At 36.1% G+C, this 13927-nt stretch overlaps 1 protein-coding gene across 1 annotated transcript; it reads left to right on the top strand.

Annotated features, from left to right (window-relative positions):
- Positions 1 to 11440: 11440 nt before the first annotated feature.
- On the top strand, positions 11441 to 12882 carry OBP4 (OBF binding protein 4). Its single transcript, XM_079000308.1, has one exon. It carries the CDS (start codon positions 11631 to 11633, stop codon positions 12642 to 12644), a length of 1014 nt encoding a protein of 337 aa, XP_078856434.1. The 5' UTR covers positions 11441 to 11630; the 3' UTR covers positions 12645 to 12882.
- Positions 12883 to 13927: the final 1045 nt, after the last annotated feature.

The following is a 13927-nucleotide window of genomic DNA, read 5'->3' as shown; positions in this document are numbered from 1 at the left end:
AGTTTAAGTTCACTCAAGCCCTATTGAAAAGCAAAGTCTATGTGTGCTCACATTTTGGAGATAAAGTAACATATTGACAAGCCGGGAGAGTTGGGTGTCAAAGTCTTGAGAAATTTGGTTGTTCAATCACTTTCTAAGTCTCATAGTGAGTGTCCTTTGGGACTACTATGTGAAAGACTATGACATGACCCTTAATGATCTTATCTATTTGCTTGGTGCAGTTGAATCAGCAATGATTTGGAGCACTGGTAGAGCAAATTTGATTAAGAAGATCAACTTCCCAAACTTCCATGGACATTGACAATGCTAACATTGAATATCCAGAAACGTTTTCTCTTCCCAATGGAAAGGGATCAGCCATAGTCAACTCGGTTGACCAAATGGTAAAGAGAAAGGCTATGTCTGAGATAGTCATGTGTACCATTCCCAAAGGGTCCATATGTTCCTATTGCCAAAGAAGGGGCATTGGTTGCGAAGCTGCCCTAACTACCTGAAAGACATGAGAGAAGGTCAAGTTAAAAAGTTTGACTCTACTTCAGGTAAGTCCATTATCTAACTCTCTTAAGTTCCTATTTGAAGATTCTAAATACGTTTTTAATGTATGGCAGGATCAAGAAAAGGGAAGGGAACTTAAAGAAAGAGTACGCTGAATATGATCGCGAAGATGGATTTCAATCGCATGGTTCGAAGATCGGATTCTTAAGCTACTACTTATAGAGTTATGATATATTGCTAGGAAATATGTAATAGCATAGTTTTCATTTAAAGTTGCATTGTAAGGAAAAAGGTTTTTCTGTATCTTATAAATAAATAAAATTTTGGTTTTATTTTATTTTATTTCCTTGCAATGGGATTTATGGAAAATTGTAGTTTATGTGTTTCTACCAAGAATGGAAATATGAATTTGATTCTTTCATTTGTAGTAGTGCCTAAATTTACCAAATAAGGAAAGATTCTCATCACCCAAGTTTCAATTGGACCGAAACTTGGAATCATGCAAGTTGAATAGTATGATGAATGAAAATCTTCATCTTTGGAAAATTAAGACTAATTCCTTGTTCACATGTATATGTGAGTCAAGTGAAGGACTAATGGATCGAGTACACATTCTTGTACATTGATCAAGTCCACCACAAAAGATTGATAAGACTATTCGTCATGATTTACTAAAGTTTAGTAAATATGGTTATACTTACAGGTTTAAGTATAATTCTGAAACATTGGAAAAGTTTCGATGTATGGCAGAACGAATGAAAAGAATCAAATTAGGTAGAAAGATAAAAGTTTCTCAAATCTAAAAAGATAGGAGAGTACTTTAGTATCATGTTTTGTGATCATCTTAATGATTAAGAAACCATATCACAATTGGTCCTCTAAGGACATCTTAGTGCATTCCTATGGTTAAGAAGAGGAATCAAGAATTGCTGAAATGGTTAAATCAAGAAGATGAGTCATACTTCGTTCCAAAAACAAGTCTTAGAGTCATACCCCAAGATTGTAATATGAGTGACACATCTTGAAGAAGGTTTATTAACACTAGTCAAATGTAAGAGTAAAATGTGTCCTACTATTGTAAATTTGAAATGGGTAAGTTGTGATGTTTTGGATAAAATAGAGACCAACTTAGGCCAATTATGTGAAGTGTTTGCCTTGATAAGAATCCGCACTATCTCTTGAATATTTGTTTATCAAAGAATGGGTCTTGGCAAGAGAGTCTTATATGTCAAGAGGACAGTGGGAGTCTAAAAGATCTTGAAAGAATTTCAAGATCTATTCAAGAATAAAACCTATAGTTTCTCACTAGCTCACGACTTGAGGTTTATAACCTATCGTGTTGACATTTTTCCTATTTTTGTGCCCATTCTAGTTAAAGTTGGCTTTTCATATGAGTTCTGAGAGTTCTCAATTGGTTGTATAACGACTTGGAAGCAATGGCAGGCCCTTGTGCTGCCAGGTGGAAAGAAGTTAAGACTGCACAAGTTCAATCCATATGAGTTTGGATTTGTCACTAACCTTGTCTTGTGATTATGGTTTTGACAAATTCACATGGATAGGAACACATACACCATAAAATCTAAGTGTCATAAGGTTTCTCTCCGATTCATGAAAATGATGTTGAGGAAACGCTTTCACTATGTAGATTTTAGGTAGATAGCAAGTGTGATATTTGCATTATCAAAGTCGTTAGTGGAGCGTGTGTGGTTAACCGGCACACTAACATGGACTTATGTGGAATGGAAAAGGTCTAAACAATTGAGACTATGATTACGGCATCCCTTTTCATAGTTCTGAAATTGTTTAGACACACATGTGTGCTATCTAAGGAAAGGTGTATCATTTTGATAAAGTTTTTTTTATCAAAGCATCCTGTACCAGAAATTTGAACATTGGTAAGAAAGTCAATAAATTATTGGTTTCTAGAAGTCCAGCTGATTTCTGAGTATAGGTCAAAGCTAGTGAGAGCAGAAGTGTTATGCTAATAATCATCATGTTAGTGGGAGCATGATAATTATGATAAGTGTTTCAATTTAGCAATGTTAATTATAGAAAACAAAAGGTTTCAATTGGGAAAAAGTTGTTTTGCTATAATCAAGGAAGAGGAAATTATACTTCATTTCAAATCTAAAAGCTTAGATCGTGAGATTTTAATCAAATTTAGTCAAGTATATATATGAATGTTATGTTGGAATGGTTCAACATAAGGAAATTCTATATATGGGAACATTATTTGCGTTGTAAAATTCGATTGTGATTACGGCATCCCTTTTCACAATCTGAATTATGAGAAAATGGCAAATAGAAATAGAAATATTATAGAAAAAGACCAGTCTAGTGTCATGTCTTTATATGAGACATCATGAATCGTGTCCCATATCCTTCGGATATAGGATCGATTGTATGTTCTATAATATTCATCTATTCTAAATTTTTCCAAATGCCTAGAGCATTAAGAGGGAAAAAGTACTAGAACTGGAGATGACTAATTTGATTAAGCAATTATCGAGGACAATCTAAGGCTTACCAAAGATTGGTTGCTCAGGGACAGTTGGAAGTATAATGTTAATTTTGGAAGGGCCATATTGACATATTCTGAAAAGTGGCAACTCTTGTCAGGAGTGATAGTCAAAATGGGAATATGGAAATATTCCCATAGGTGGAAGTTATTCATTAAATCTATGTAAGATTAGGAAACTTAATGCAAGAAGGATGTTCAAAGCAATGTACTTTGAATTTGAAACTTCGTATCCATGGAATGATCTCCATTAGAATACTATGTAATATCTGTTGACAAGTCTTTGTGGCTTTGTGCATAATCATTACAAGAGGATCAATGCATATAAGTTTAGAATCTAATAGATTTAGGTAAATGGAAGGAATTTGGAATTCTTGCCTTTGCAGTAAGGATTTGGGATTGTGAAATGAGAATCATTGTAATTATGTTCAATCGATCTATTTCACAGAGTAAAAATCATAAACAAACTTAGTGTGCATACTTGGTGTATGGCATAACTAATGTTTAGACAAACATAATGTGCATACTTGGTGTATGGCATGACTAGTGTTTAGAAAACATAATGTACATGCTTGGAGCATAGGACAACTATTGTTTTTAATTCTAGTATAAAGTTGATAGTTTGAAACAATATGCAAGGAATGATGTGTAATCAATATGGTGATAAACAGAAGGTGTTCAATTTATATTCATAAGTTCTGAGACAATATTGGATTCGATTAATCTTCTGTTTCACTATGCATGTTTTGACTTCCAAAATAACTAGGTCGTTCTTCCTGAATGACTAAATTGTTCAAACCATCCACAATCGATAATACGTTGGAAATAGGTATTAAGGCAAGACTGTCAAGAAGCTGGATTGCAAATGTCCAAGGTATGGGACATAGCAAGAGTTGCTGCAACATTCATGAGTGCTCATAAGTTCTGAGTATTGGATTAAACCCACGCTCATTTGAATCACTTCATGGATTTTATCACGAGTGATCATTAGACGATAATATCTTATATTCTTCAAACCTAGAGATATTTTTGTTGTTGCCTATGAGTTGGTTATGCATTGATTGTACGAAAACACATTTGTAACTCGATGTTATAAAACGTGCCTTTGTGTATGATTCAACAGGTAGTAGAACAAGCATATGAGTCGGAATTTATCCATTACTTTTACCCTTTAAGGGATAAAAGCGATATATGTGGGCCCCTCGATGATTTAGTGATGACACCTCGAAGTGCTTGGCCAAGCCAGGACTGATTTGATTTGTTCAATTAGTCGGTCGTCATAAATCGGAAATCAGGAAAAAGCAAATGGACAGAGAGAATGATTATAATCCATTTCTCAGTCCATATGATATCTAGAATGGAGGAATATATGATCCATTATCTAATGAACAAGTCGTTGACTAAGGTCAGAGTTCGACGGCGGCTTTAAGAGCTACGATTGCTAGTCAGGTTTTAAAGTCATACGTAATAATAGTTTTAGACTTATCCAAGTGAGAGACTGTTGGATTAGTGTCTAAGGCCATAAATATAATTGGTATGTACTTGACCCAATTTGGCATGGTCCATTTGGGTTGCACTTCACCGGAACAATTTATATGGATAGTCTTTTCATAATAGTATGTTTATGATTTATATTAATATATTATAAGTTCTAATAATATGGAATCATATTATTTAATTAGTATTGATCAATAATTAATTTAGTGATGAAAAGGAACTAATTAAATATGGACTCTTATATATATATATATATATATATATATATATATATATAGTATGGGCCAAGTTCATTTAGGTTGGGCTAAGCTTGCATGGATAGTCCATGGAGTTTTTAACCCATGGATGCTATGGAAATGAAAGGGCATGGGTATTAGGGTTTACATGGATGAAACCCTAATCCTCCATACTACATAAAGAGGTATTTGGCACATGAAATGACACTAGTGTGTGTGTATACAAGAGTGGGCCAAATTCAAGTGTGCTTACTATTCTCTCAAGGTTTCCAAGGTGGTTTTGGTGATTTGTGATTCCACTTGAGGCTTCCACACTATTGGGGCTAAGCTCTTAAAGATCAAGACTTCAAGCTTCATCAAAAAGTATGTCTTATAACTTGTTTATATTACCCAAGTATCAAAGATTGTATGCTAGTTAGGGTAATACCTTGGGAAGTTCAAGTTGCATGTATAATAGAGAAAACATAGATCCAAGGTATTTAGGGTTGCATGTACACCATAGGAGTGTTAGAATGCTCAAAACCCCTCAAGAGAGAGGCTAAGAGTGTGTGTTTTGGTGCAATATTTGAAGGAGCTTGAAGAGTAGAGGGCCTGGAACGACAAGGAGGCTTGGGATCCGACATTTATTCAATAGTAGCAGCTCTTTGAAGGTAAAAAGGCATTACCTTGACCACTTGTTTGTTAGATCTCTCCATTAGAGAGTTTATGGTCATTTCCATCTTCTCTTTGAGTCCTTTAGTTGTTTGAGCATGATACCAACTTGTAACACTCTAAATTTTCACATAAAATTTTCATTTTTAACACCACAGAAAAACACAAATTCACATTTCTCAAATCCACATTTATAACTTGTTCAAAACACAAGACCACAAAATGTTTAACAATATCCTAGAATCCTCAAAACATAATCTTAAGCTAGTGTGTACAATCATGTCGGTGCCTTCCCGCGATCCTGTGAGGTACCTGAAACATAATTCACACAACACTATAAGCATGAAGCTTAGTGAGTTCCCCAAAATACCACAAACAAATAATTAGCCTCTCATGGCTCTAGCTCGATAAGGACCCTCCGATCATGTGTCTTAATGAAGACCGTCCGGTCTCACAACTCTGGTTGGACCCTCCAGTTTAGTATCTCAGTGAGGACCCTCCGATCTCACAACTCGGTTTGGACCCTCCAGTCCTAACTCAATAAGGCACATAATAATATACAACATAAATCACAAAGACAAAATGCATGATATCACATAACTCAGTATAAGCACATAAGACCCTCTGGTCAAAAACTCAAATAAGGCCCTCCAGTCACATAGTATTACCACTTAGGTAAGTACAATGAGAAAACTCACCTCATAAGTAAGCAAGTAGGTCTCGTACTCAACGATCGGTCCAAACTCTGCCTACATGTCAAAATCATCTCTAATTAACAATTTATAACAACAACTCCAAAGATGTTAAACTAACCCCTTTTCTAACTCTCAGAAATGGTGAAAGACCATTTTACCCCTCCATGGTCTACAAAATCCATAACTTGACCAAACCCTAGAAGTCAACGGAAGTCAACACTCGAGTCAACAGTCCATGTTGACCCAACTCGTCGAGTGCATCTATGCGACTCGTCGGGTTCCTTCGTTTATCTGAAAAATCAATAAAATCCAACTCAACTCGTCGAGTAGAGATTGAGATAGCCACGTGTTTTTTAGAGTCTACTCGACGAGTTAGGGGGACCAAACTCGACGAGTAGGAGATAAGTGTGAAAAACCTAATTTTCAGGGTTTGCACCCTATTTAAAGGACTTTAAGTCCTTTACCCCGCCTCCCTCATTACCATAGCACCCTGAGAGAAACCCTAATCGCGTTTTTATCTTCTGCGAGAGAGATAGAGAGAGAGAGAGGCTAAGAGTGTGTGTTTTGGTGCAATATTTAAAGGAGCTTGAAGAGTAAAGGGTCTGGAATGAGAAAGAGGCTTTGGATCCGACATTTATTCAGTAGTAGCAGCTCTTTGAAGGTAAAAAGGCTTTACATTGACCATTTGTTTGTTATATCTCTCCATTAGAGAGTTTATGGCCATTTTTATCTTCTCTTTGAGTCCTTTAGTTGCTTGAGCGTTACTGACTAAGTCATAGTTCGACATCGACTTTTGGTAGCTAAAATTTGCTAGTCGATTAAGTAGTTATACTGGTAGTTATAGTTATTAGACTTATCCAAGTGGAAGACTACTGGATTAGGTGTCTAAGCCCATAACTATAACTGGTATATACTTGAATTGATAGTAGCACAATCCTTTTGGGTTGCCTTCAAACCTAGCAATTGAATAGGATAGCTTTTAGAGAGAGAATAATGATTTATTAATTTATTACTTGGTTAATAAATTAATTAGAAATCAAAATAAATGATTTATTAATGTATTATGGAAATAATATATTAATTAGAAATCATATTGTTTAATTAGTATTTAATCAGAAATTAATTTGGAATTAATTTTAGGGTTGAAGGAATTAATTAAAAGTGCATGGACTAAAGGTGACAATGTTCAATAGTTGAGCATTTGGCAATTCTAGAACCTCCCTAAAGAGGGAACGAAATCTAGAGCATCTCTAGGGTTTCCTTGGGCTCTAGGGTTCCTTGGATGGCTTAGGGAGGAAGTTAAGGGATTAGGGTTATCTTGGATATACTTGTCTTCTCCAATACATTCCTAACACCTATATAAACCCTCGTTAGGGTTAAATTTCGGCCTAGCCCTTCATTCTAAGTGCCTTGGCCAAAATTCTGATCTACTCCTCTCTCTCTCTCTCTCTCTCTCTCTCTCTCTCTTTCTTTCTCTCTATAGTATTCCTTGGTTGCTTAAGTTTGTTTATGAACCATAAGAGGCGCGACACTTGTGGCGCTTGCTACCAAAGGTCTTTCAAGTAAGGATTCAAGATTGTTTACAATAACAATCTTAAAGGTATGTATTATAACCCTTTATTATCTGATTTTCGATTATACACCATAGATCTAGGGTTTATACTTTGTTGTTCATTATTGTATGTTCAATTAGAGAAAACATAGATCTTCAATTAAGGTTGCATGCACACATAAGATTGTATGTTGTTCTCAAAACCCATCAGATCATTGCTAAGTAATTAACGAAACTCCAGTATAATCGGATCATCAAGAGATATGAAATTAGAACGTGGAAGAAGTGAAATTTTCTAGGTTTGCTTCTAAATTTGCAGATAATGTTGACTTTCCGGTGAGAAAATGATTATATGGTACATAAACCAGTTTTTCTAGGTTAGATAGACCAAATAAGCAGGTCAAAATCCACCTTATACCTAGTGGCCAATCTAGAACAAAATATCACGTGGTTCCCAAATTAAGTGAAACCGATAAAAAAAATCAAATAACACTTGTGAGGGGTCAGGTCGGGTCGTGTACGATTTACTGAAATATAACTGAAAAAACCGATCAGCCACCACCAATTAAAATTAAAAAAAAAAAAAACGACTGAAATATAATTGAAAAACCGAACGATTTAATGAAAAATTAGGTGATTATTAGTGTATTGATACCTTATTGTTTGATAAAAACTATATCTTATATTTAACCCTGTACATTTAGCAGCACAAATGTCCCATAAAACTTATTTTTTTTGCCTATTTTAAAATGGTTTTTTAAGACACTTTTAGAAAAACAAACTCAAGGTAGGTCCTCTGTTTTTTCTAAGGTAGTTCCTAATTTTTGTGATATATATATTATAAATGAAATTCAAATTTTAGGTAGGTTATAAATGAAATTCAAATTTTAGGTAGATCCTAGGACCTACCTTGTTATAAGCTAGATACGGCCTTGCTTATACCCCTATAAAGCCAGAAAAAAAAAAGTTTAAGGAACATTTAAACCAAAAGTGAAAAAATTGATGGGCTATGGTGTCATTTCCCTTTAACTTTTGTTTAGTAATTTTTCAGATTGGACAAATCTTTATAAATAGTCCCTATGGTTTCCCAAAATATAAAAATTTAGTCTCTAAATATTTTTGGTGTCATGGAAGGTCCTTGTTGTTTCATTTTCTTTTATCATGGTTGGTCCCTCACCCATATAAAAGACTTATTTACCTTTTTTAGTTTCTTTATCCTTTTCTTTTATTGGATAATTTGAATTTATATTGATTATTATATAAATTATTAAAAAAAGAAAATGCCTATGCATATTACCACCACTATTCAACACTACCACCACTTACCCACATTACCGTTTTTCTTTTCCCTTCTTTCACCACCATCATCTAACGTCTGTTAAGAAAACCATATCCTAAATCTAAAAAATAGATCAGGTGTCCATCGGTAGGCTCTAGCGGTGGGTTTTTGGAGTCAAATGGCGAGTCATGAAGCTTCTGACAGTTTTCTGAATTTTTCGACAACTGATCGTGGCGAGACATGGCGTTGGCGAAATTCTAATAAGATGTTGTGGGGGTTTGCTTAGTGTAGGTTTGTTGCGCACCTCTCACTTGTTCTAATGATGGTGTCAGTTTTGAAAATGGATGCTGGAAGTGGTTGAAAAATGGTGTTGACGACGATGTGGGGGTGATCGCCGAAGGTAGCTATGGCGGTTGTTCGGGGTTTTGTTTAAACACCAATGAGAGTCCAAAGAAGGTGATTTCAAAAAAAACTGAAGCTAGAATAAGTGGTATGCAATTTTCGATGACTTTGGAAGTGGTGTCGCACAGTGGTTAATGACGTATGAAACGATGGAGGAAAGAGAATCAATGGGTGGGGTTTTGATCGTGCGTAATAAGGGTTCAATTGGTGGTAGTTCTGTGAAAATCTGATAGCGGGGAAGTGGTTGTTCGGTGATTTCCGATGATTTTTTTTGGAGAAAAGAAGGTGGAGTATAAAGGTTAAGGATTAGAGATAAAGAAAGGAGTGTAGAATAAGTCGAGGTGAGGGTGTAATATATTTTAATTATTTTTCCTTTTTTTAAATTTTTTTGACAAAACTGCACAAACGGTCCCCGTGGTTAGCTGAAAATTGCCATTTTGGTCCAAAAAGGTTTGGACTAGCACCAGAGGTCCAAACATTTGTTGCGAGTTTGGTCCAGTTATCTATAAACTTTTTCATAATGACTATTTTGCCCTTATTTTTTTCTTTTTCAGTTTTTTTAATTATTTAAATACTTTTTTAATTAAAAGAAAAAATAAAAAAGAAACTTTGCATTTTCTATTTTATTTTTATAATTTTTTATAACAAAATAAAAAAAATAAAAAAGAAATCTCTCTCTCTTTAACGTCACAAATCCTTCTCTTCTGCTCATTCATATCTTACCAGTCAAAGGAAGTGGTTATCCCTCCTCCTTCTTCTTCATTTTAGAGCAAGAGAACTCCATCGAAGGTGGAGTTGTTTTCCGGCCACCAAGAAACACTCACCATCACTGTGCCACCTCCGTTTCCCTTCCGAGAATAACCCACCACTTCACCATACACCACCACTTTAACCACTGAAAACCACCACTCCAACCACCAACTTCCTTCTGTTCTATCAAACAAACACCAACCAAAAGCCCACACTACTGCTGTAGTCAGAGTTCTTCCTCAGCCACCACAAGACACCACCATCTCTAATCTTTTTTTTTTCTGTTGAATTGGAACGAGATCAAGCTCCAACCATCGCCTCACTGCCCTCCCTCTCGTCGAGCTCGTCGAAACAGCAAGGAACGAAGCAGCAGAAGCCGTCGGAGCAACCCCTGCCACCACCAATACCGCTGATGTGGAGCCATCGTCGCTGATTGCTGTTGTGGAACGAAGCAACAGAAGCCACCTGAGCAACCTCATGTGTCTCCCCTCGATTTCTAGTCATTAAACGCTCCTTTCGAAAACCCTAGCTGCCAAGAAACCCTAACTTTCAGATCTCGATCTCGTTTTCTCTCGTGGAGGTTCAAATGAAGGGCAGCAACGATCGAAGTGGGTGTTTGGGGTGGTGCTAACTGACTGTTGGGGGGCGGAGGGGCAGCCTACGCCGGCGACAACCGCCTATTTATTATTCTTTGGCCGGTGGTAAGCAAGAAACGAGAGAGAGAGAGAGAGAGAGAGAGAGAGAGAGAGAGAGAGAAATAGATATTTCGTTTTTTTTTGTTATAAAAAATTATAAAAATATAATAGAAAATTCAAATTTTATTTTTTTAATTTTTCTTTTAATAAAAAAAAAGTATTTAAATAATAAAAAAACTTAAAAAGAAAAAAAATAAAGGCAAAATAATATGAAAAAGTTTATAAAAAACTGGACCAAACTCGCAACAAAATGAAAAATTTGGACCTCTGGTGGTACTCTAAACTTTTTTGAACCAAAATGACAATTTTCAGCTAACCATAAACACCATTTATACAGTTTTGTCTAATTTTTTAAAAAAACATTTAAGAAAATACAATCCATTATTAATAATTAATTGCCATTTTCTGGTCAAGCAGTATTTCCTAAAATCAATTTGTGAATGATTTGATTTTCTTAGAGTACGAGCTACATGTGGGTACCTACAACCTACCTACACCCGTCGTTACTGTAACTCTTATTACCTATGATGATATGTAGGGCTAATTTTGTAATTGTACACCGCGCGGCACCTGTAGTAATTTTCAACTTGCATCAGGGCTATTTCCGTAAATTCACATCTAGTCACCCCATTTTATTCTTACAGAAATAATACTCCCAGTTTTTGTGTAGTAGAGATATTTCATGATCACTCTCTCCCTCATACTTTTTCTAGAGAGAGAAACAGAAGTCGGCAAATGTGAGCTCAAGTCCATCAAAATCCGGTGTTAGTTTCGTATTTTAGGTTCTATTTCTTCGAGTTTGAGAAATTCGGGTGTGGTGTTTGGCGGATTTTTGTTTTTTATTTTTATTTTGGTAAGAAATGCAGGATATACATTCGATTGGGAGTGGTGGAGGAGGAGGTAGGTTGTTCGGCGGCGGCGGTGGGGATAGACGGTTGCGACCGCACCACCACCACCAAGGTCACGGACCACAGGCTTTGAAATGTCCGCGTTGCGAGTCGTTGAACACGAAATTCTGTTACTACAACAACTACAATCTCTCTCAGCCACGTCATTTCTGTAAGAGCTGCCGGCGATACTGGACCAAAGGTGGTGTACTCCGTAACGTCCCCGTCGGCGGTGGATGCCGTAAAACTAAGAGGTCGAAGCCAAAGTCCAGTAACAATAACCCTTCCTCCGATGCTACTGTACGGAAATCGTCTCATTCACAAAATTCCAGCAGTGACAGCTCTAGCCTCACAGCGAACACTACGACGGCAAAAACAAAGGTGAAGACAACCCCAATCGCACCGGCCGCCGCCGCAGAGGTGTTGTCAGGTATTAAATCAACAAACTCTGCACCGACGTTGCTTAATTTTCAGGAATCCTCCTCAGGATTTCTCAATATCACTCAGTCGTCTGCTCCGAACCCTAGCTTCGATCCACAGCTACTGAACCACTCATCAGCCGAAAACAACATATTCCCAGAGATTGGGACATTTACAAGCTTGATAACCTCATCCACCGGTCAATTGCCACTAGGATTTAACATAGCCGCCGACATTTCACCGTTCCGGATGCACCACACTGGTCATCTTGTAGAAAATTCAAACGCGAACCAACAACAATGGATGCATACAGATCATACCATGGAAGATGATTTGAAGGTTCCCGATACAGGTCCACTGGGATTCATGGATGCTCACACAGATCAAACGGAGTTTTCGGGGTTACATGACAAGGCAACTAACGATGAACTTGGCACAGAGGATTGGGATAATGGTACAGATCAAGCATTGTTTGATCTAACAGGAAGCGTGGATCAATCATACTGGAGTCAAACACAGTGGGATGAACATGATCATGGACATCATCAACTTAATTACCTTCCTTAACATCGCCAACGCCAAGGTACCGAATTGAATCATCTACAAGAACTTTTTACCCACCAAAAAAAATAACAGAAAGAGAAAATGGAGATATAACGACTTGGATCTCCTATGTACATCTATATTTTCTTGAAATTTCTCATTTATGATCTCCAGAGATGTTTTGGGTTTGATGTTCTTATTGTGAACCCGAAGCTAACTCTTTTTTTTTATAATTTTTTTTCTTTCTTTTGGGGTTGTGAAATTTTAGTATGATGATTATGGGTTTGAACCATTTTAATTTATAATATAGAGGATCATAGTGTTTAATTTCCTTAATGTTTATTACTATTAAATTCATCAAAATGAAATATAGAGTAAAGACAAAATTGCATAAATGGTACATGTGGTTTAACAAAAGTCTCAAATTCAATCTTTCTATATTTTTTTATGTGAATGGTCCTCTTGGTTTCATTTCTTGCATTGTTGTCATCCAGACTTTTCTACTTTGTCATTTTCTTTTATAATTTTCTTTCACTAATTTTAATAAAAAGGAAAATGAAAATAAATTTAACCTCATACCCATACCCCTTACCTATACGCACCCGCGCTTGTTCCAATCTCATGTCCTCTACATCAATTTTTGTGTTTGGAAGTAACGATTAGGGTTCACCATCTTTGAATTTGGGTTGTTCTTGGGGTTGCTACCTTTGTTGATGTGAGGGCTAATATAGGGATGATTACCATTCTAAATGAAGATTAATGCCATTACTAAATCCAAAGGCATCATCTCAATTAATGTCATTGCCTCATCTACATGTCATGTCATGTACTCAGTGTTCTAAAAGGCGTGTAATTTGTGAGGTGTAGCTTCGTCGTTACAAAAAATCTCATAACGTTGCTGTTAGGCGTGACACATGGCAATGCGTGATATGACGTGTCATGGCATATGTTTTTTCGTTTGAGACACGTTTTGTCGCTTTTGGGTATGTCTTTCTAATCTGGGATACAACTATTGTGTTTTTTTGTTATCTTGTTGTTATTAGTTATTGATATAACATTTTTAAAAACTAGTTATATTTGATATAAGTTTACATTTATGTGGTAATATAATTTTAAATTAATATAAAATTGTATCCTTACATCACGCCTTGAAAGACGTCATGACTCACCGTAACTCGTAAGCTTGAGGTTTGACATTGTCGTCGCACGTTTCATGTCATTTAGAACCTTATATCTACTGCAAACAAAATGCCGATATAAAGGTAAATTTGTTTGGTGTCAAATGTATATGGGTTTTCATTAGCTCC

Source organism: Lactuca serriola, chromosome 5, assembly GCF_051521515.1.
Source record: "Lactuca serriola cultivar US96UC23 chromosome 5, Lser_US96UC23_V15, whole genome shotgun sequence".
NCBI classification, from domain to species: Eukaryota; Viridiplantae; Streptophyta; class Magnoliopsida; order Asterales; family Asteraceae; genus Lactuca; species Lactuca serriola.
This window is presented reverse-complemented; position numbering and strand designations above follow the sequence as displayed.

Excerpts from the sequence above, each read along its gene's own strand:
- OBP4 (XM_079000308.1), top strand. The coding sequence starts at position 11,631 with ATGCAGGATATACATTCGATTGGGAGTGGTGGAGGAGGAGGTAGGTTG.